General features: G+C 44.8%; 1 protein-coding gene across 1 annotated transcript in view; it reads left to right on the forward strand.

Annotated features, from left to right (window-relative positions):
* The window catches only part of LOC135504576 (adenine phosphoribosyltransferase-like), a 47275-nt gene that overhangs the window by 15220 nt on the left and 8892 nt on the right, over positions 1 to 23163 (forward strand). The window contains exon 6 of the mRNA XM_064923288.1: positions 17780 to 17875. Within this exon, the coding sequence (XP_064779360.1) occupies positions 17780 to 17875 (96 nt within the window). The remainder of the gene's footprint in view (positions 1 to 17779; positions 17876 to 23163) is intronic.

Consider the following 23163-nt stretch of genomic DNA (forward strand, 5'->3'; position numbering starts at 1 on the left):
AGAACGCACAACCTGTCATAGATGCCACGGTTCAGTGTGCTTATTACTCCCAAGTGCAGAAATGTGTCTCACACACACAGTCCTGAGTGTAAATGCCCTTTCCATCCCATGTGTGTTAACCATGAAGAAGAAAATGGATGATAGGGAAAGGGGATACATAGTCAGTTGCACAACTGACTGCATTCAACTGAAATGTGTCTTCCACGTTGAACACAACCCCTCTGAATCAGAGAGGTGCGAGGGGCTGCCTTAATCAACGTCCACGTCATCGGCGCCTGGGGAGCAGTTGTTGTTGGGGGTTACTGAGGAGACAATTCGGTAAGTGTTCCGTGCACTGTGCATGGTGTCTGTCTTTGGGGCAGTCATGAGAATGGCAGATGGGTCACACTTTGAATGTGTATCAGCTGTGTTTTTTGTATTTTTATTTAACCAAGGTCTCTTTCTCAGATGAGCCCTGTATACCCACCAAACACGTCAATTTACACAATATACATTAATATTCACACCAATACACTAAAAGCAAAACACAATCATCAAAAACAAACACAATCTTCAGTTAAAAGGTCCTCAATCGGCCTTTTGAATTGCCATAGAGGCACCAATTCATCCAAGTTTAGAGAGCATTGGAGATTATTCTACAAGGCAGGTGCCAAAAAACAAAAAGCAGATTTACCTAACTCAGTGGAGATAGCCATTTCTGAGACCAGATCTGGTATACTCTACGTCTAGTGCAGAACTCACAGCAAAGACTGAGGAAAACCCCTGTATGATTTAAGATACTCTAGTATTTGAAGAGAGGAAAAGAAAAATATTTGTACCATTCAACCTCACACAATGTTGACGTTTTCTTATTTTTAAAAACTCATAGTGAGTGAAAATGGAAGAATTTTCAACCAGAAACGGGTTGTGTATCAGTTTTTGGATGATGGCCATGGATGTGAATGGCGGGCCTCCATGTGTTCCCTTCCTCTGGACGTTCACGTTGATATTCAGTGTGTCACATCCTGTTTGTTAGAGTGCTCATTGCTTACGCTGCAGGTTTAACACACAAAACCTGTGTGTCACCGTTGGCACAATGACCTGAGGAACCACAATGATCTCATAGCTGCACTACTAATGAGAAGTTGACGTAGAACACTGATAAACTTGGCAGGGTTAAAGGGTTATCAGGCTGTGCCAGAACTGTGGTGGAGTCTATTGACTGACTGTCTTCCCGGTGCACATATGTACACTATATATACAAAAGTATGTGACATGTAAAATTGAGCACACAGCTATGCAATCTCCATAGACAAACATTGGCAGTAGAATAGCCTTACTGAAGAGCTCGGTGACATTCAATGTGGCACCGTCCATAGGATGCTACCTTTCGAAGCAGTCAGTTCGTCAAATTTCTGCCCTGCTAGAGCTGCCCCGGGTCAACTGTAAGTGTTGTTATTGTGACATGGAAAGGTCTAGGAGCAACAATGGCTCAGCTGCAAAGTGGTATCCGAATCCACTAATTTGAAGGGGTGTCCACATACTTTTGTACATATAATGTATGTCACAGTTTCCCAAACATCACAAACTGACAGTTAAACTGATAATCACATATCACACACACATCCTGGTTAGTGCTCTCAACTGCTTGGCAGTGTTTCTCTCAGAGTCGAAGTTTGACTGGGATCCAAGTGTCTAGAGAAGAAAATAAGGCCATGGCTTTTGTGTTGCCTTTAATTTAGGGCTAAGATGCTTATGGTATGTTTGTAAACCTAACTCTGACGTAAAACTCACTTAGACACAGCAGCATTCTGGAAAGTTACACGGCTTTGGTTGCTGTGCTTTGTGAAAATTAAATATAGACTTGAAGAAATGCTGCTCAGCCAGAAATACCTAAGTCAGTTCTAGCTACATATGTATTCAGGTTAAATCTACCCTCAAATTCCATGGAGAAAATACTGAAAATTTCCGTCCCATACAGATGAACTGCCCCAGTAGAGTTACTGAATCATGAAGGGGACAGACAGTTCATTATATCTGAAGATCCACTTTCCCGTCGTCCTCTTGCAGACGAACCCAAAACACTTCTCACGACTATAAAACCAAATGAATGATGAAAAACGTCTGAAATTTGAATGACCTTGATCATATATTTTTTTATCTTTTGGTCGTTAACATCTGTATGATGTGACCAGTAGCATTGGATGACCAAAGTTCAAATTGGCCCCAAGCAAGTGTATGTTGATCTGTGCTATTGCCTTAATCAATTACCAAAACGTATTCAAACAATGCCGGAGATACATCATCAGTATTGTTTGCCACTGACTTTTGTTCACTATGAGCAATTGATCAAGTATTTTATAAGTGAGACACATTCTGGCCAGTGTAGGTATTCGGGAAACACTGTATTAGCAGAGATTTCAAACCCAGAGGCGCAACATCGCGATAATTCCAGGAACGCGTTGCCAAGCAGACTAGACAGACCAGACTTGGGGTTTGGTAAGTCAATGGGAGAGGTGAAACATGCATCCTTAGTTGTTAATTTTCTCAAATTCTAAAGGCAAAACCTAGATTCGAGCCGATATCTGTCATTACTAAAGCACGTGAAAGTGACAAACTGACACGCGTTTAATTTGGTCAAGTACAATTTTATATTACAATTGTATATTGACTTAGGTACTTAGGCGGTTTAGTTTGACAGCCTTCACATGCGCAGTTCAGCGCGACACAATGGTTAGACCTGATGAAGTGTTTCTGCGCATGAGCTATGGTAGCTAACATAGCAATAACATCGCCTACAAGTGTAATCGGGAATTTCTATTGGATAATCATATTTAATCCCCTTTTTTCTCCATAATTACGTGGTATCCAATTGGTAGTAGTTACAATATTGTCTCATCGCTGCAACTCCCGTACGGACTTGGGAGGGAAGAAGGTCGAGAGCCATGCATCCTCCGAAACACAACCCAACCAAGCCGCACTGCTTCTTGACACAATGCACATCCAACTCGAAAGCCAGCCGCACCAATGTGTCGGAGGAAACACCAGTGGTACGCGATGAGACAAGGATATCCCTGCCGGCCAAACCCTCCCTAACCCGGAAGACACTGGGTCAATTGTTTGCCGCTCCATGGGCCTCCCGCAGCCGGCTGCGACAGAGCCTGGACTCGAACCCAGAATCTCTGGTGGCACATGCAGTGCCTTAGACCACTGCGTCAGGGATATCCTTAGACCACTGCGCCAGGGATATCCTTAGACCACTGCGCCAGGGATATCCTTAGACCACTGCGCCAGGGATATCCTTAGACCACTGCCCCAGGGATATCCTTAGACCACTGCCCCAGGGATATCCTTAGACCACTGCGCCAGGGATATCCTTAGACCACTGCGCCAGGGATATCCTTAGACCACTGCGCCAGGGATATCCTTAGACCACTGCCCCAGGGATATCCTTAGACCACTGCGCCAGGGATATCCTTAGACCACTGCGCCAGGGATATCCTTAGACCACTGCCCCAGGGATATCCTTAGACCACTGCCCCAGGGATATCCTTAGACCACTGCCCCAGGGATATCCTTAGACCACTGCGCCAGGGATATCCTTAGACCACTGCGCCACCCGGGAGGCCCCGGATAATTTGTTTCTGCTTATCTTCATTAGGGCAGCGGTTTACCTCACTATTCTCTTTCACACACACACAGCTGTGAAGGTGTCCTTTGAATGAACTCGGACATAATTCTCCATGTAGGTGCTGCTTCTGTCAGCGTAATTGGATTGAGATGAGTGGGAGGAAGTTGAATGTTGAACTTCAACAAGACATAGTTCCATAATGATAAACATACTGCTTGAACGCTCAATTAAATGCAATTACTCACGCATCTATCTACAGTACAGTACTTGGACTAGCTTCTCTGTTAGGCCCCAGAACCACTCAGTTTGTATGTTAGATCCGGAATCTGACAACAGCCAGCGCCATCCAAAGTCATTATTGGAGAATTAACAGTGAGCCAAGGACAGGTGTGGGACTGGCCCGGCTTCAGAGCTTTGTCTTTCAGGCTGCAGTAAAACATGATACAGATGGAGGTTACTCATTAAATGAGAATTTGACTGCCTCTGGCTGACCTTTAACCAGATAACAGACTGCCACCGCACTGGCCTCATGCTGGCCAGTCACCACAGACACAGACAGGAGTGATAATGTGGTTTTTAATGAGGAGCATGGAGCTCCAATGCCCAACACCTGTTGTGGGCACACATTTAGATGTGCTGAACTAGCTGACTGCCTGGGGCTGAGGCTGGCTGACCACGGCCAGAGAAAACCCTCTCGGATATCTAGGGCATTGGGCAGAGCTGGGCCTGCAGCCAGGCCAACTGCCCATAGGCCCAGTGGTCCAGTCCCTCCAAGCAAAAGGATATGGCACAGCATGAGTGAGTAAGGGAGAGGAAGTTGAGCTTCCTCACCTCACTGAGTTATTTTATGAAGAGATTCATTAGAGATTGAAAAGGGATCTTAAGCACTTACAAATTCGTAACATATTGTATGAATTGGAATTCGTAACATATCATATGAATTGCATGAAGAACATACAGTGGGGCAAAAAAGTATTTAGTCAGCCACCAATTGTGCAAGTTCTCCCACTTAAAAAGATGAGAGAGGCCTGTAATTTTCATCATAGGTACACTTCAACTATGACAGACAAAATGAGAAAAAAATCCAGACAATTACATTGTAGGATTTTTAAAGAATTTATTTCCAAATTATGGTGGAAAATAAGTATAAACAAATAAAAATATATTTTAGATTCTTCAAAGTAACCACCCTTTGCCTTGATGACAGCTTTGCACACTCTTTCCATTCTCTCAACCAGCTTCATGATGTAGTCACCTGGAATGCATTTCAATTAACAGGTGTGCCTTGTTAAAAGTAACATTGTGGAATTTCTTTCCTTAAAGAGTTTGAACCAATCAGTTGACAAGGTATGGGTGGTATACAGACGATAGCTCTATTTGGTAAAAGACCAAGTCCATATTATGGCAAGAACAGCTCAAATAAGCAAAGAGAAACAACAGTCCCCCATTACTTTAAGACATGAAGGTCAGTCAATCCGGATAATTTCAAGAACTTTGAAAGTTTCTTCAAGTGCAGTTGTAAAAACAATCAAGCGCTATGAGGACATGAAAGGAAGACCCAGAGTTACCTCTGCTGCAGAGGATAAATTCATTAGAGTTAACTGCACCCCAGAAATTGCAGGCCAAATAAATGCTTCACAGAGTTCAAGTAACAGACACATCTCAACATCAACTGTTCAGAGGAGACTGTGTGAATCAGGCCTTCATGGTCGAATTGCTGCAAAGAAACCACTACTAAAGGACACCAATAAGAAGAACAGACTTGCTTGTGCCAAGAAACACGAGCAATGAACATTAGAATGGTGGAAATCTGTCCTTTGGTCTGATGGTTCCAACCTCCATATCTTTGCGAGACACAGTAGGTGAACGGATGATCTCTGCATGTGTGGTTACCACCGTAAAGCATGGAGGAAGAGGTGTGGGGGTGTTTTTCTGGTGACACTGTCTGTGATTTATTTAGAATCCAAGGCACACTTAACCAGCATGGTTACCACAGCATTCTGCAGCGATACACCATCCCATCTGGTTTGGGCTTAGTGGGACTATCATTTGTTTTTCAACAGGACAATGACCCAACACACCTCCAGGCTGTGTAAGGGCTGTTTGACCAAGAAGGAGAGTGATGGAGTGCTGCATCAGATGACCTGGCCTCCACAATCAAATCAAATTTATTTATATAGCCCTTCGTACATCAGCTGATATCTCAAAGTGCTGTACAGAAACCCAGCCTAAAACCCCAAACAGCAAGCAATGCAGGTGTAGAAGCACGGTGGTTAGGAAAAAGGCCAAAACCTAGAGAGGAACCAGGCTATGTGGGGTGGCCAGAGATTATAACAGAACATGGCCAAGATGTTCAAATGTTCTTCTGGCTGTGCTGGGTAGAGATTATAACAGAACATGGCCAAGATGTTCAAATGTTCATAAATGACCAGCATGGTCAAATAATTTTTGATTTTACCTTTATTTTACTAGGCAAGTCAGTTAAGAACAAATTCTTATTTTCAATGACGGCCTAAGAACAGTGGGTTAACTGCCTGTTCAGGGGCAGAACGACAGATTTTGTACCTTGTCAGCTCGGGGATTTGAACTTGCAACCTTTCAGTTACTAGTCCAATGCTCTAACCACTAGGCTACACTGCCGCCCCAAATAATAATAAGGCAGAACAGTTGAAACTGGAGCAGCAGCACGGCCAGGTGGACTGGGGACAGCAAGGAGTCATCATGTCAGGTAGTCCTGGGGCATGGTCCTAGGGCTCAGGTCCTCCGAGAGAGAGAAGGAGAGAATTAGAGAACGCACACTTAGATTCACACAGGACACCGAAGGTGGACTGGGGGACAGGAGAAGTAGTCCTGGGGCTCCAGATATAACAAACTGACCCCAGCCCCCCGACACATAAACTACTGCAGCATAAATAATCACCTAACCTCAACCCAATTCAGATGGTTTGGGATGAGTTGAACCGCAGAGTGAATGAAAGGCAGCCAACAAGTGCTCAGCATATGTGGGAACTCCTTCAAGACTGTTGGAAAATCATTCCAGGTGAAGCTGGTTGAGAGTGCCAAGAGTGTGCAAGGCTGTCATCAAGGCAAAGGGTGCCTACTTTCTAAAGGCAAAAAGTCAAAAATATATTTTGATTTGTTTAACACGTTTTTTGGTTACTACATGATTATTTCATAGTTGTGAATTATTATTACTATTATTATACTATTCTCATGGCGTATAATTATTTTTTTGCAGAGCGTAACATATCGTGCGAAATGGATGACTGTACACAATTGTGCACCATTTTCAGGGACCTATTTTTGGCTTGTGAGTGCTACTTTCAAGACTACTGGCTGAAATGATACAACACCTTTTATAATACATCTTTAAGCAAGATGATATTACAGCTGGTTAATGTATCTGCTTGGCAGGCAGGCATCTCTTTTTTAGCTTCTATTTAGGATATAGCTCATAAAAACCTGATTTGATTCATTGAAACTGTTTTAATTAAGTTGCGATTTTGTGATATGAGAGACATTTGTAACACTGCCGGTCTACATAGTTATGAATATTGGACATTGTGTTACAGCTTGCTGCTGAGTCTGAGCCATATGACAGCTGTCTCTTATCTCTGGCACTAATAATAACAGTAACTGCTATATTGCCGAGGGGCCCTAGACCCTTGGATAGATGACGCATTTGAAGGGTCTTCTCACTGTAACTCAGCCCACTCTCTGGTTTCCAATGACATGTAAGTGAGTGATGCACTTATGGGGTTTTAAGGTCTCGCCATGATCTTCCACTCCTCATCTAATCTTCATGGGAATGAATGATGAGCATTTCACCAGCTCTAAATGCAATTCAATGTTAAGCTATTTTTGAGCTGTCAAGCCAAGTATTACGAGGTCTGTTGCAATGGAAAGGATTTTTCTCTCTCTCTGAAAATGTAAATCGCAAAAATCTATATATTTCTTTTGAAATGAATACCTTGACTTACGTTGGGTTTCAAAGGTGAAAGCTCTGAGGTTAAGGGCACTAGTTTGGATAATATGTAGTGTAGGTGCTCCTATGTTTGTGTGGTGTGATGTATGTCTGTTCCAAACGGTATGGGTCATACCAATAGTATTAATTGTGTTCTGTCCAGTCATGCTTATTCTGCATTCATGGTTTTGAACCTGATTGAGGCTAGTCTGTAAGTCAACACTGTAGGGAAGTGTAGTTCTTCTGAATTTCAAAAGAATTGCACTTCAAACTATATCATCGCTTCTTGCAACTGTAACTAGGCCATATGGCCTAGCAAACTCCCGAAGCAGAAATGACAGCCAAGTGGGAGCTACAAGCTAAAACTCTCACCATTAAACGTGTTAGATTATTCCTCTCTGTAAGCATTCCTCACACACTTGCCCTGACAAGTCTTGTGCTTTTTACTTTCCATTCCTCCAGTAACTGGATTACAAAATGATCTCCCTGCTTGTTAGGGGAGGCAGGCAAGCATCAGATGATGATGATGAGAGGGCAGAGTACAGTCAGGGAGAGGGCTGTGAAGTGTTGAAGAGCAGGCTGAGGTGAGAACTGGGCATATCAAAAGGCTTTCTGACTTTTACGACAGGGTCCTCATTCTGTTCTTCACGCTGAATGCTACTTCTGTTATGGGCCGTTTTATGGGAAATTGCTTCCTTGTGCCGTCGTCTGACTGCGCCACTTTGGTTCTGGATTTGAATTGAGGTGGTGGTGGTGCAATATCCTCCCCACACATGTTCTCAGAGCCTCCGCTGCCTTTACTGGTCAAAGAGAGAAAGAGGGAGGGAGTGAAGGGTAAGAGTGCAGTCTGTTCAGGTTGCTTGGCTAGCGCCGTTATCTTCTCGGGCCACATGGCACACGCCTTTACTCTCTGTGTCCGTCGGGTGGAGAAGTCTCCCACCAATAGGTGGAGAGTGGTGTTCATTTTTATCCTTTAGAACAGGGTGATAGATGGGTTATTATGTATGCAGAAATAGTAATAACCCCCTTGAGCACAGCGTGGCCATTCAGACCTCCAAAGGGCAGACCTGGCTGTTTGTCACAAGATACTGCATTCATACTAATGGAAATATTCATAGTGTTTGAAAGGGGCACGTATTAGATGCTTATTTTCTATTTTAAGGGCAGAAATTCTCTCACAAAGCTGTTTCCTCCCCTGGCACCCAAGTGGTTTCCTCCCCTGGCACCCAAGAGCATTTCGTATTATTCTGTACATAAATCCGAGACACTCCGTTTAGTATGATATGTTACGTTTCGTATGGTATGTATTAATTGGTGGATCTCCATCATCTGTTTCGTATGATATGTTACAAATTACAATTCACATGATATATTATGAATTACAATTCATACGATATGTTACGAATAGCAATTGGTACAATGTGTTACGGATTTGCAAAACTGGTATGTTAGGAATTCCAATTTGTTGTGGCTAACGTTAGAAAGGTGGCTAACGTTAGCTAACTCTAGTGTTAAGGTTAAAGTTAGGAGTTAGGTTAAGGGGTTAGGGAAAGGTTAGGTAAAAGGTTTAAGGTTTGGGGAAGTGTTAGCTGAAAGGGTTCGGGGAAGGGTTAGCTAACATGCTAAGTCTCGTAGTTGCAAAGCAGCTAAAAAAATAGTAAGTAGCTAAAGTTGTCCTTGATGAGATTCAAACACACAACCTTTAGGCTGCTAGATGTTTGCGTTCTACGCTCACTCATCCACCCCGACCAACTGCCCTACTTTCGTTTTTGTTTGAAGTAACCTGTCTTATGTAACCGCACCAAAAGTAACATATTATACTAATTTCAGTGTCTCGGATTTACATTTACTACGTCTCGTCTATGAGACCAGTCTGCTGGCACAGAAGTAGAACAGTTTCACCCATCATGGAGGGAAGGGAAACCAAAGGGGAAGTGATTGTTTAGAGGATTGAAGAATGAGCATTGTTTCATAGAGCTGCAATGTGCATGGACAAATGGATAGAGATTGACTTGGCAGCATGCACTTTCCATGCCAGCTAGTTTGTTAGGAGTTGACTCGGATTTGTTGAAAAATGTTCTCAGGTTTCAGTAGGTTATATGAGTGAATTGTCTCCATATTATCTCCATATCCAAGTTCCCCATTTCTTATTCACACACCACACATACTTAATGGCGCTTGCAAATCTTTCCTTCCTGCGGCAAGGTGTCTTTCAGAGAGCGATTCTAGTTAACGAAGTTCCCCTCCGTTGCTCTGGCTTGTTTAGTTTTGTCTAGTTGTCTCTGTTTAGGCCCTACTATTGTCCTTCAGATCACACATGAATGGCTTGTATCCTTTTTAAATTGCTACCCTTAAGGGCATGATTCTTGACTTTCTCTCTCTCTCTCTGAAATGATAACAGTAATAAAATGATGACAGTAATAGCATGCAGAAACGGGAAAGTTTGAGAGTGAAGTAAATTAACTCTTGTTTGTCGAAAGGAATTCCTCTGTTTGGAAACATGAAAATTAGCGAGAATGGAGGTCACAGTGGCCGCTAATTCTCCAGGAACAGACACTGACAGGAGGGCCGGTTGCTTTCAGATTCTCAGTTCTCCTTGCTTTTTATTTTCCAATTCCTCGCGGGCACACAAGCAGATTTTTTTTGCGGGAAGCTCAGTATTTGAGCAAACAGTATGTGCAGTGTGTGTGTGGGAAAGACAGAGGAAGGGGGATTGTCTCTGGCTTTAGGCCTCATGCAGGGCCTGCCAGATCTATAGGCCTTAGCAGCTGGCAATGGGATTCATCATCCTGGAAGCCATTCACGGCCTGCGCTCCAGGGAGGGGTTGTCTTTCTCCACTCACCCCTATAACCCAGCTCTGTGTCTGGCTGGGAGAGCTGCCCTGACTCTGGCTCCCCACCATCTCCTCTCTCCGTCAGAACAGAAGAGCTGGGATCAGGCTGCCTGGGCCAGCCTCAGTCCAGGAACTACCCATTCGCCCTAGTAGATATGAATGGATTAGAATGGTAGGCTATCCCGCAATATGGCAATCTAGAGCTGCTATCATATGGTTTTAAGCCGTGGATCCACAACTGTGGACGTGGCTTCTTCTCCACTGTACCGGAGAGTTGCAGTAGAGCATGCATGTAAAACTGTCAAGAGTCCTGTCTCATCCAGACTGGCCATTTTATTTTAATTATCACATAAAGCCGTCCTCATTAGTTGATCGCTCCACTGTCCACATGGAGATTGGGTCCTATTTAAACACGCAGTTGATTACTTAATGGCTTCCATGAGCCATTGTTTCTCTCCCTGAGCTCAGCTGACATCATGGAACACTGGGGGCGTCTATGGAAAACGGCTCCCTACATTTCCCCTTAAGCCCCTCTCTCTTCAGCTACGCAGGCTCCAGCAGAATAATAAGACCAGAGTGAGTGCCGAGGTGATAGACTGAGACTGTAGTGAGCCTAGTTAGGGTACTTTCCACTGGTGAGTTGAATAAGAGGGTCCTTTCAGCTGTATAGCAGTGAAAACATGACATGTTGAAGACGGCAGATCTGGGACCGTTGCAATGGAAGACCTCTGTGTGACTCATTCTAACCAGAGCCAAAGAGTCAGGAGGAATCACAGGGATCCATAGAGACCCATTGAACACACACCGCTGTATGAGAGAGATGTACATAATCCACTCAACTTCTGTGAGGGATCTACATGTCATTCAACTATCCATATTAAAGATCTGACCTTGTGTTATGTAGCAGAAAATTTAAAGACTACAATTACGCCCAGTATTAACCAGGCCATCGTGATGAATTTGAAAGAAACATAAGATTGCGCTAAGGATCATTGTGTGCTTTAACAAACTTTAACATGTAGACATTGATCTAGTGTTGTCTTCTTTGAGCGTCATAGTTAGTCCAGTTACAGCGCCAATTATAGTGCAGGATTACTCATAGCCACTGTTGACGAGGACGGTTACGCAATTTCCAGTTTAGACTTTCCCAGATGTTTTGCTTGACATCAGCACCCTGCTGTTTATTCTGAAGATGTTTCCATGTTCCAGTATCTATCCCTCCTCTCACTACCCTTTACCCACTTGGCTCATCCAAGATGCTTACTCACCCACTCCTCTCTCATATCATCTCTCTCTCACTCCCCCACCTCTCCCTCTCTTTATATCCTCCTTTTCTCCTTGCTCTTCCTTTCCATCTGTCTCTTTTTTCCTCTCTCTCCTCCCCTCCCCCTCTGTCCCTCTCCAGCCGTCTCTCTTCCTGTCTCTGTGACCCGTGCCGGACTGAGCTGTGTTCACATACCTGTAGACTGAGGTCACTGTGAGGGCCAGCTGTGGGCCCCTGGAGTCATGTAGCTGTTGGCTTCACTGGGCCTAGCAGGCAGACACACTTGCTCACAGACCCAAACGAGTGATCGCAGTTGGCCTTGCTTCTTATGTTTTCCCTCGCTCTCTCAACTTCCTCCCTCCGTTTTCTGCTGCTAAAGGTTATTTGTCATTTTCAATTGCCTTTGATGTGACTGCCATGAACCATCTGGGGTGTGTGTAGTGTTTCTGCGGTGGGGTAGCTCTATTCTGTATGCACATGTGAGCTGCAGTCACATGGCACTTTCTGTTGACAGTGTTCTGTGGTGTGCCTGCCTTTTGGCAGGACATGCCTTAGGTATTTGATTTTCTTTCTCTCACGTTACATGTGTTGACACGGTCATGTTGCCGTGCCTCCGCTATGATTCAGCTAGCTCCAGGGAGATGCTAAGATGTGATTGAGGAGCTGCTGTCAGGACCAAGGTGAGGTCCCTGAAAACTGGGCGTCTTCCCATCTGATAAACAGGCATTTGGCCGCGCTACCGGAGTAGGAAAGCTGCAGCGGACTGCAGAGATCATATTGGCGCTGGGTTAGTTTCACTGGGACACTGCTTGTCACAGTCACTGTCTTGCCACGTGTTCTCAGAAGCACCACTACACTGAAAACACTGTAAATGCCTGGAGGGTGGAGAGTATTGCGATCCATTAGCTCTGATATTAGACAGATCCACTGTGAGTGTGTTGCTCATGACCTGTGGCAATTACGCACATTGGAAATGTATTTTAATCAGATTTGGCTCTGGCAGTAAACACTGAAAACTGTGATCTGAGATGATTCACTGCTGATCTGTGTCACGTCTGCTCCCGCTCCCTGGTGCTCGAGTGTGCCAGGCTGCCCTGCATCACTCACTCCTATCATCTATTACGCACACCTGCCTTCCCTCATCACGCGCATCAGCGATATTGGACTCACCTAGACTCACTCATCATCTGTTTATTTCCTCCCCTATATTTGTCAGTTCCCTTGTTCTGTTCCACGCTGCTGCATTAATTGTTTTTTTTTGTCTGTGTTATTTGCTGATGCTGTTCCTTTCTCTTTCCATGTCCGTTCTTTATTGAATGTTTTACTTCCCGTACCTGCTTCGTCTCTCCAGTGTCATCCCACGTGACAATCTGCTTTACAGACAGGCCCATACACTTCAAAAAATTCAATCACCGATTTTAGAAACGATACAAATTTGTTTCTCTAAACATAATCTTAAAGTAGCAGAACGGCGATCAGATCAGCAGCTTGGACTCTCCCAATAGTCTTTGCCTCATGAAGATGATGACATTTTGAGTGTCCACCAGAAAATGACAACCATTTTGAGTGTAAAAGGTCAGCTCCCTCTTCAGTGTTCTTCCATTGCAGGTTCATGTTCAGTCAGCTTAGCAGGATTACTCTGTGGAGACCTTTCTATATGCTGTACACTAAACAACCTCAAGTTCAGGGAAAAACTGCCAAAGCCCTGGAAAGATTGGCAAGAACATTTCAATACAGGAGAGTCCCTGACTGTAAGTCAGTGGAGATAAGGAGTCACATCTCCTCCCTCAGTCAACACAGGAGCTATAAAACAATAACGTGCCAGATGGGAAACATAGAGCCTCTCTGGCCAGGAGTTGGGACGAGGTGGAGTTGGACGAGGTGGAGTTGGACTGGGTGGAGTTGGACTAGGTGAAGTTGGACTGGGTGGAGTTGGACTAGGAGTTGGACTGGGTGGAGTTGGAGTTGGACTGGGTGAAGTTGGACTAGGTGGAGTTGGACTAGGTGGAGTTGGACTGGGTGGAGTTGGACTGGGTAGAGTTGGAGTTGGACTGGGTGAAGTTGGACTAGGTGGAGTTGGACTGGGTGGAGTTGGACTGGGTGGAGTTGGACTGGGTGGAGTTGGGCTAGGTGGAGTTGGACTAGGTGGAGTTGGACTAGGTGTATATATGAAGTGTGACTGTCTTGACATTAAGGATTAGACTACTGTTGAGTTAACAACTATGTAATGGTTAGATATTTGAGAGAGTAACATGTAAAAAGCCTTTGCAGTTTGCAATGCCTCATTTTGTCAGTAGTTTGGTCCATAATTTGGTTTGGTAAAGGATTGACAGTGATCAAGACCCTCAAGAAACAACCATTCTTATTATTTTCTCTAATTAAGAGGAATCATATTGAAATATATGTTGGTGGTGAGATGTGCTCCAGAGACACATAGGTATCCCATTTGTAAACTATTCCCAGAAATAGCTAGGCAACTCTAAAGGACAAACATTGGCAGATTTATTATTGACAAATTAGAGCTTGAGACTTAATTCAGTGTGATGTCTGGGGAGTATAAATGGTACCTCTAAATGAGCCAGCGACAGTAAGTGTAATCCAAAGGTGTTTTATCATAGAGCATAAGAAGGCCCTGGGCATAAGAGAACAGCTTTTCACCGTGTTTGACTCTGCACAGGGCACAGACCAAGCTGGGACACACACACACTCACACACCCCGAGTGTGTTCCTCAGAGATGCGTCACGACCCCAGCTCTGCGGCATGCTGTTGATTTTTCCAATCTTGATTACCATAATTTCCTGAATCTATCCGATGCATAGTTTGAGAGTCTATGGGCTCTGCTATTTAGAGTCGTTGGTGGTGGGAGTCTAGGCTGGGATGTTAGGGCTTTGACCCTATAGGAACAACCGAGTGAGGTAGTGCTGCTTTTTGAGAGGAGGAACCCACTCCTCTCTCTGGATGGCTAATTGCCCCCTTGATCACATGGCCTTTCTCTCTGTTTCTGCACCACAGGATCTCTGATCTCAGTACTCTTTCTGTCCTGATTGACAGATGTTTGGTGTGTTTGTTTGAGAACGTCTAATACTGCTACTCATCCGAGACGCTCATCTCTCATTGATTGTTCATAAGGAGATTCTTCAGTAATTGAACAGTGGACATTGTTCATACAGTATTAAAGCCCTTGACTTACTGTAATCCTGATTTGCTGACCTCTACATTCCTAGCCGGGTGCAGTAGTAGTAGTGTAGTGTAGCTGCTCAAGCAGTCAGGCAGCCAGGCAGGCAGGGGAATGGAAACACCGGGGTTATGCTACAGAGGAGGTAAACAGACGGCCAGCCAGTCAGAGAGATGGATGAAGTGCGATGGAAAGGAAGAAGGAAACGCAGACTGAACTCCTCACACTGTTGAACTTTTCCTTGCTTCAGTTGAGTTGCGGCCCATTTTTCGGCACTGTGTCACAGGCTGGTTTAGTGCGTGGGTATGAGTGCGTGTGTGGGTATGAGTGCGTGTGTGGGTATGAGTGCGTGTGTGGGTATGAATGCGTGTGTGTCACGCCCTGGTCGAAGTATTTTGTGTTTGTCTTCATTTATTTGGTCAGGCCAGGGTGTGGCATGGGTTTTTGTATGTGGTGTGTTTGTATTAGGATTGTAGCTTAGTGGGGTGTTCTAGATAAGTCTATGGCTGTCTGAAGTGGTTCTCAATCAGAGGCAGGTGTTTATCGTTGTCTCTGATTGGGAACCATATTTAGGCAGCCATATTCGTTGAGTGTTTCGTGGGTGATTGTTCCTGTCTCTGTGTTTGTTGTCACAAGATAGGCTGTTTAGGTTTTCACGTTATGTTTGTTGTTTCGTATTGTTCGTGTTTATTCTTTCATTAAACATGTATGAAAATTACCACGCTGCATTTTGGTCCGATCCTTGCTACACTTCTTCGTCAGAGGAGGAGTTAGAAGAAAAACGTAACAGTGTGCACATGCGAGCGAGGGTGCTTGCGATTCAATGCCGGGGAGAGAGATTGATAGAAAGGAAAAAGCTCTCACTGCCTATTAGCAGCACATATTTACAGTATAATAAGAGCAGACTAGAGGCATCCCCCCCTCTCTGCTCTCTGTCGAAGCCAGTTGATTGTGGGATGAGAAGCTGATGACCTCACTCTCTGATCCAGAACCAGCTGATTAGAGACAGACACAAGGCTGCTGGTCTTTGACCATAGAACCTCCCTGCAGCAGTCTGTGGTCAGTGTGGAAAAGATGAACTCGAATCACACACATTCTGAGGTGGACCTCACCCTTGGCTGGGCGGGGACTAGAGACCCAGTAAACAAGAGTCGACATTGTCACTTTTATCAGCCCATCTAATGCTGCCCTCCCCCTCCCAGGTGCATGTTTTGTTTATTGCCTTAGCTCTACACAGCTGATTCAAATAGCCAATTAATCATCAAGCTTTGATTCAGTTGTGTAGTGCTATGGCAGGAAATGAAACGTGCACGCGCGGGGAGCGCAGGACCGAGTTTGGGAATTCCAGCATTAGCTCATGTCACATTACATCATGCGTGGGTGAGGTAACCATGGGAATATGTACATTAAGTCAAAACAGTAAGTCGCAGTGACTCGCCCCTCAGCCAATGTTGTCAGCCAGCTGGTCCATCCTCAAGATCATTGGCAGGTTCTCTGCCACTGTGAGTTTGCTAAAGACATTACACTGCACATGACACTTGACATTTTGCACGCGTGTTATATAAAAAAAAAAATATATATATATTGTCCCGATATGATCCACATGAAAGAAGGAGAGAGTGAGAGCTGTTGAAGTTTTGCTAACAATTAAGCCAGAATTAGTAGAAAGGCTCCCTGGAGTGGGCCAGTGAAATCCTTAGAACAAACAGCGCTGTGGGCCACACGCTAGCTAGCTCATTGACTCTCACTTATAGGACAAAGCCTGTCTTTGTTCTCCCATTCTGGTTGTGTTAATTATAGATCTGTAGCAGACTGTAGGCCGGGGCGGTGCGCCTGCGGGGCTGGGACACAGTACTGTACTGGCTGACTGACTGCCAGGCATTATTATGGTGGATATGTTGTGATGTGTAGGGTGGGCTCTCTGCCGTCAGCTGGAGACACTGTGCGGTGCATTGCTGCGTTTCCCTGCTGGGTCTCTGTGGGGCCACCCTCAGTGGGGTCGGTGGAAACCGGAAGCATCCGGTTTTCAGAGGTAAAGCAGAGAAGAGGTGAAGCCTGAACCGGATGCTTATGGGTTCTTCCGAACCTGCTCAGCCGTTTCTTTTACGCCTGCTACTTTAGGTTACTGAGGGGCAAACCCAGAGGGCCAGAGGAGAGTTGGTTGTGTGAGGATGAAACGCTGTGAAACGGATGGTTGTGGCAGGACTCTTAACAGGCCAGGATCCAGAGCCCAAGGGGCAGAACACAGCATAGGGGAATCAGAGCGCTGGGCTCCCAGCTCCCCCTTCCAGTCTTAGAGCTCAGCCAGGGAGCGGAGAGAGAAGAGGAGCGGGGGTGTGAAGGCAGCCCTCCCAGGGCCCCAGCAGGCGGTCTGGAAAGCCCTTGTGTCCCCTGGCAGACTCTCAAATGACCAGCAGCGAGCTAGTTCACTGAACACAGGCTGAGTAACCAGCATTATGCCTGGACAATCACAGGGTCTGCTATATTATCTGCATAATAATCATCATCATCATTATTAAAGGAATGTTTAGTGCAGAGCAGGCCACGGTTGGCTTGCCATCCAGCTCTGCTTTCACAGGGACCTGAGAGAGCCCTGCTTGTATGTAGACTCATTAGATGTTCCACTGTTTTCCAGTCGGGGAGGTGTGTGTGGATGTGTGAGGCATGCGGTTACAAACCAAGAGGGTGTCAGGGAGGCCTGGTGATGAAAGGCAGAGGTGTTCATTCTCAAGCGTTTCAACCCCAGTCTCAGCCCTCACCCTTTCTCCTCTCTCTGGTTAATTGAAAAGTCCACACATCAATGTGACCTCAATTCACAGATTTGTACCTAGATCATTCAACCACTCAGAAAAATTGCTGTGTATTAGTCATTGAATAATGTTTGTCTGTGTCGTGCCTCTCCTCTGACCTCTGACCTCTGTGTGTCTCCAGCCTGCCTGTTTCGCTACAATGCCCTGTCTCTGGTCTACCTGCTCTACCTGCTGCTACTGCCATGGTTCATGTGGCCCAACAAACACACACTACGAGGTAAGACAACACGCCAGTCCTTCCCTTCATTTGGCAACTCCTGCTTGTTTTAATAGTTTCAGGCGTGGGTGGGTAGGTGTGGTTGTAAGTGGGAACGCCGAGGTCTCTCACCGCAGCATTGAGATTGATGTTGATCAAATGGTGCGGTGTTTGTAAGTTGTGCAATATAACAGAAAAGCCCGACAAAACATTTGTAATACAATCCAAAATGAATTGTGGTTTTAAAAAAAAAAAGAAAGGATGAAACAATGAAACAGGTTCTCAGAGCATGGTTCACATCCTCATACATACCACAGCGTCTGTGTTGTAGTTGCTTTCAGACAGACCGCTTCTGAAGATTACATGGCAAAATCTTATCTACTAACTTCTATCTATATTTTACCTCCAAACCTATGAGGACTGGGCTGCAACTCTGATACACTTCAGTAAATAATGGATCTTTGGGGGTATATAAGTGATTGTTTTTTTCCTCTCAGCTATTTAAGCAATAAGGCCCGAAGGGGTGTGGTATATGGCCAATATACCAGGGCTAAGGGTTGTGCTTATGCACGACGCAACACAGCGTGCCTGTATACAGCCCTTAGCCGTGTTATATTGGCCATGTACCACTAACCCCCGAGGTGTCTTATTGCTTTTATAAAAACTGGTTGCTGTTAGAGTAAGGCAAGGAACTCCACATCTAAATTGAAAATGTTGCTTTAATAAATGAATTCATAATAAAAAGATTCCGCCAGAAAAAGTAGTCCTAATGTCACGTATAGTCCCTCTCCGGCCTCTAGGTCATTAGGCTGCTGATTATCCCACACCTGTCGCCATCGTCTCGCGCACCTGCGCCTCAGGACACTCACCTGGACTCCGTCACCTTCTTGATTATCTTCCCTATATCAGTCACTCTCCTTGGTTCTTTCGTCTGGTGTTATTGACTCTGTTTCATGTCAGTGCATTGTTTGTGTTTCGTGTTTATTTATTAAACAGTCCCTGAACTTGATTCCCGACTCTCAGTGCACTTGTTACATCGGACAAAAGTCTTGTTCAAAATCAAATCAAATCAAATGTATTTATATAGCCCTTCGTACATCAGCTGATATCTTAAAGTGCTGTACAGAAACCCAGCCAAAACCCCAAACAGCAAGCAATGCAGGTGTAGAAGCACGGTGGCTAGGAAAAACTCCCTAGAAAGGCCAAAACCTTGGAAGAAACCTAGAGAGGAACCAGGCTATGTGGGGTGGCCTGTCCTCTTCTGGCTGTGCCGGGTGGAGATATAATAACAGAACATGGCCAAGATGTTCAAATGTTCATAAATGACCAGCATGGTCAAATAATAATAATCACAGGCAGAACAGTTGAAACTGGAGTAGCAGCACGGCCAGGTGGACTGGGGACAGCAAGGAATCTTCATGCCAGGTAGTCCTGAGGCATGGTCCTAGGGCTCAGGTCCTCCGAGAGAAAGAGAGAAAGAGAGAAAAAGAGAGTATACTTAAATTCACACAGGACACCGGATAGGACAATTAGAAGTGCTCCAGATATAACAAACTGACCCTAGCCCCCCGACACATAAACTACTGCAGCATAAATACTAGAGGCTGAGACAGGAGGGGTCAGGAGACACTGTGGCCCCATCCGATGATACCCCCGGACAGGGCCAAACAGGAAGGATATAACCCCACCCACTTTGCCAAAGCACAGCCCCCACACCAATAGAGGGATATCTTCAACCACCAACTTACCATCCTGAGACAAGGCCGAGTATAGCCCACAAAGATCTCCGCCACGGCACAACCCAAGGGGGGGCGCCAACCCAAACAGGAAGATCACATCAGTGACTCAACCCACTCAAGTGACACACCCCTCCTAGGGACGGCATGAAAGAGCACCAGTAACACAGAGACTCAGCCCCTGTATCTGAGGACTGAGGACTGAGGACAACAAGGAGGCATCAGGCCAGGTGGTCCTGAGGCATGGTCCTAGGGCTTCGGTCCTCCTAGAGAAGAGAAAAGAGAAAGAGAATTAGAGGGAGCATACTTAAATTCACACGACACTGGATAAGACATGATAAATACTCCAGATATAACAGACTGACCCTAGCCCCCTGACACAAACTATTGCAGCATAGTTATAGTAATAGTTAGGCCTACATAGCTACCAGTTATATTGTCAGGGTACATTAAAACCGAGCCAGTCACCTGCATTGTTTGGGGTTTTAGGCTGGGTTTCTGTACAGCACTTTGTGACATCAGCTGATGTAAGAAGGGCTTTATAAAGAAATATTGATTGATTAGAATGATTTAGCTAGCTAACAGTTACATACCATATGTAGCCATTCACTGGTGGGCAGCTTTGTCACGCCCCTCTTCCCTCAACGTTTTAATTACGCCGACAGACACATTGTTGCTCATTGTGAATTCGTTGTGTCCTTCTGTACACTCCATGCCAAACTGAGAGGCGGGTCGTTGATATGTCGGTTCAAACCTGCATAGCTGCTCATCCTATATTCTTCACCATTCATGTTTCTCACTGAACCATACAAGTCCCATAGAATGACGTTCAGCTCCGTTTTTGTTGTATTCCCAAACTCACAATGTATCCCTTTTTCTGCACACCAGTCAGTGAAGCAGGTAGGTGCCCACTTTCTTTCACAATATTATTTTCGGTTTCTCTCAAATTAATCTAAACGCTTATTTTCTACATCGGCATGTCGAACTACTGTTGATGTAGCCATTTTATCGAGGTGAAAAGGCGCAATGATTTAAAGGGGGAAAGGCTAAACGTCATAGTCATGGTATACGGTCTCACATACACACGGCTGAATGCTGCTTTAGCCAATCAGCATCCCGTATCCAAACTACCCGGTTTGTAATCTCAATTAGATAGCTGGAGGAGATGTTTGTGGGTGTTATGCAATATTAAGCCATGGATTAGATTCAGGTGTGTGGCTTTGCCCTCTCTCATTTCCTCTGTGGAGGCTGGCAGCTGTGTGCCCACTGGGCTGGGCGGTGTCGGGATGATGCCAGGTTAGCCAGGCAGGTAGACGGGCAGTTACAGAGGGCTTTACATCCAGCTTTGTATGGGTCTTGAGTGAGAGCCTGGGGCCTGCCAAAACACACAGCAGGTGACTAAACCAGCTCCCTTTTGATACTGCCCAAATGATGCACTTCCGCTGAATGGAGGTGTTGAATTTTATGAATATTTCATGTCAAATGTATGGACTGACAAACTGACAGTCTTTAAAAGGCATTCAGCAGCTGCCAGTCCTCAACTGGCAGATTCATTAAATAGTACCCGCACAACACCAGTCTCAACGTCAACAGTAAAGAGGCGACTCCGGGATGCTGGTCTTCGAGGCAGGGTTCTTCTGTCCAGAGTCTGTGTTCTTTTGCCCGTCTTAATCTTTTATTTTTATTGGCCAGTCTGAGATATGGCTTTTCTTTGCAACTCTGCCTAGAAGGCCAGCATCACTGTTGACGTTGAGACTGGTGTTTTGCGGGTACTATTTAATGAAGCTGCCAGTTGAGGACTTGTGAGGCATATGTTTCTCAAACTAGACACTCTAATGTACTTATCCTCTTGCTCAGTTGTGCACCAGGGCCTCCCACTCCTATTTCTATTCTGGTTAGAGCCAGTTTGCGCTGTTCTGTGAAGGGAATAGTACACATGGAATAGCCTTCATTTTTCAGAACAAGAAAAGACTGATGAGTTTCAGGAGAAAGTTCTTTGTTTCTGGCCATTTTAAGCCTGTAATCGAACCCACAAATGCTGATGCTCCAGATACTCAACTAGTCTAAAGAAAGCTAGTTTTATTGCTTCTTTAATCAGAACAACAGTTTTCGGCTGTGCTAACATAATTGCAAAAGGGTTTTCTAATTAGCCTTTTAAAATCAATTAGCCTTTTAAAATGATAAACATGGATTAGCTAATACAACGTGCCATTGGAACACAGGAGTTTGCTTTTTTTTTCAAAAACAAGGACATTTCTAAGTGACCCCAAACTTTTGAACGGTAGTCTATCTTATAACTGCCTCGAGCTTAGTTCGACTGTCATACCCATCAGAACCCAAAATATAAGCTTTTTTACTCCAATGTTTGGAAACAAAGTCAATGTAAACAAGCATGGTTAAAATATTTTTTTTATCTCATAGATGGTCAGGTCAGTCCTGGCATTCATAACTCAGTCTATTCATTTGAGAGTGGTTTCTATTTCTCAAGCACCATCCCTCAGCTGTTTACCAAAACAAGTGGTGGGGTACCCGCATTGTCATTTTTTGAACTCCGGATTACCCCTTTAAAGAGTGATTGGATTTGGGCCTTTTGACTATAACACACAGGGGCCACCCAAGCTCTAGTTTTATTTCCTGGTTACGTTTATGTGTACAAATGTGTGGTCTGGTTAGGAATAAAAACTCATTTGCAGAGAAATAGCTATGATATTAATGTGGGAAGTGAAAACCCTTAATGGTCAGTAATCTGCGATGGCAACGGGACAGGAATTCATCTGAAAAGTACAGAAACCTATTATTCTTGACTCTGCTCTGGAAGCCGAACTTCATTACCACAATACACTCAGACTTTTTCCATCTCTACCTTCTCATGATTTGATGGTACGGTATTTTCCCTCAGCCGTCCCTCGATATAAAGTTCAGATTTCACTGTACTTAGTTGCAGTCTGTGTTAATCTCCTGCGGACATGATAAAAACACAGCAGATGTTGTTTTTCAGAACTGTACAAAGAAAAATTCTGTCAGCAGCACAAACCTACGGCTCAACGATGTCCTTATTCTATAGTAAAGAGGGTGTACAGAAGTATAGAGATAACCTCATGACAGCTCTATTCTTTTTTTGCCGACGCTGCTCTTGCTCAGCAAAACCCAAGTGGTTTCATTGATTTACTCGACATAAATATTGCTCGATTTTAGACAGACAAATCTCCTGGTGTGCTCTTAAAACCTCTACAGGATCGGTGGGTCCCCCGCGGGACGGTTGAGCTAGCGTAGGCTAATGTGATTAGCATGAGGCTCTTAATCAAATAGCAATAAACAGTGGATATGATTTCAGGTCTGGAAAATCCGCTCTTCCCACATCCTGCCCCTATCCTCCACCCACATCCCTGTCTGTGGTAGCAGTTTAATGGTCTATGGTGGCTGTAGAGCGAACAATAGAAATGGGACTAATTTTTAACAGCACAGATAAGCACACACACCCTGCACCCAGCCTTAACCCCCAGAGGCTTGTTTATCCAACATATCAACTGGCTCACGCTCCTGAGAGCCATTGGGCGCTATCAGTTCCTGTAC

This window comes from Oncorhynchus masou, chromosome 2, assembly GCF_036934945.1.
Source record: "Oncorhynchus masou masou isolate Uvic2021 chromosome 2, UVic_Omas_1.1, whole genome shotgun sequence".
Lineage (NCBI taxonomy): Eukaryota > Metazoa > Chordata > Actinopteri > Salmoniformes > Salmonidae > Oncorhynchus > Oncorhynchus masou.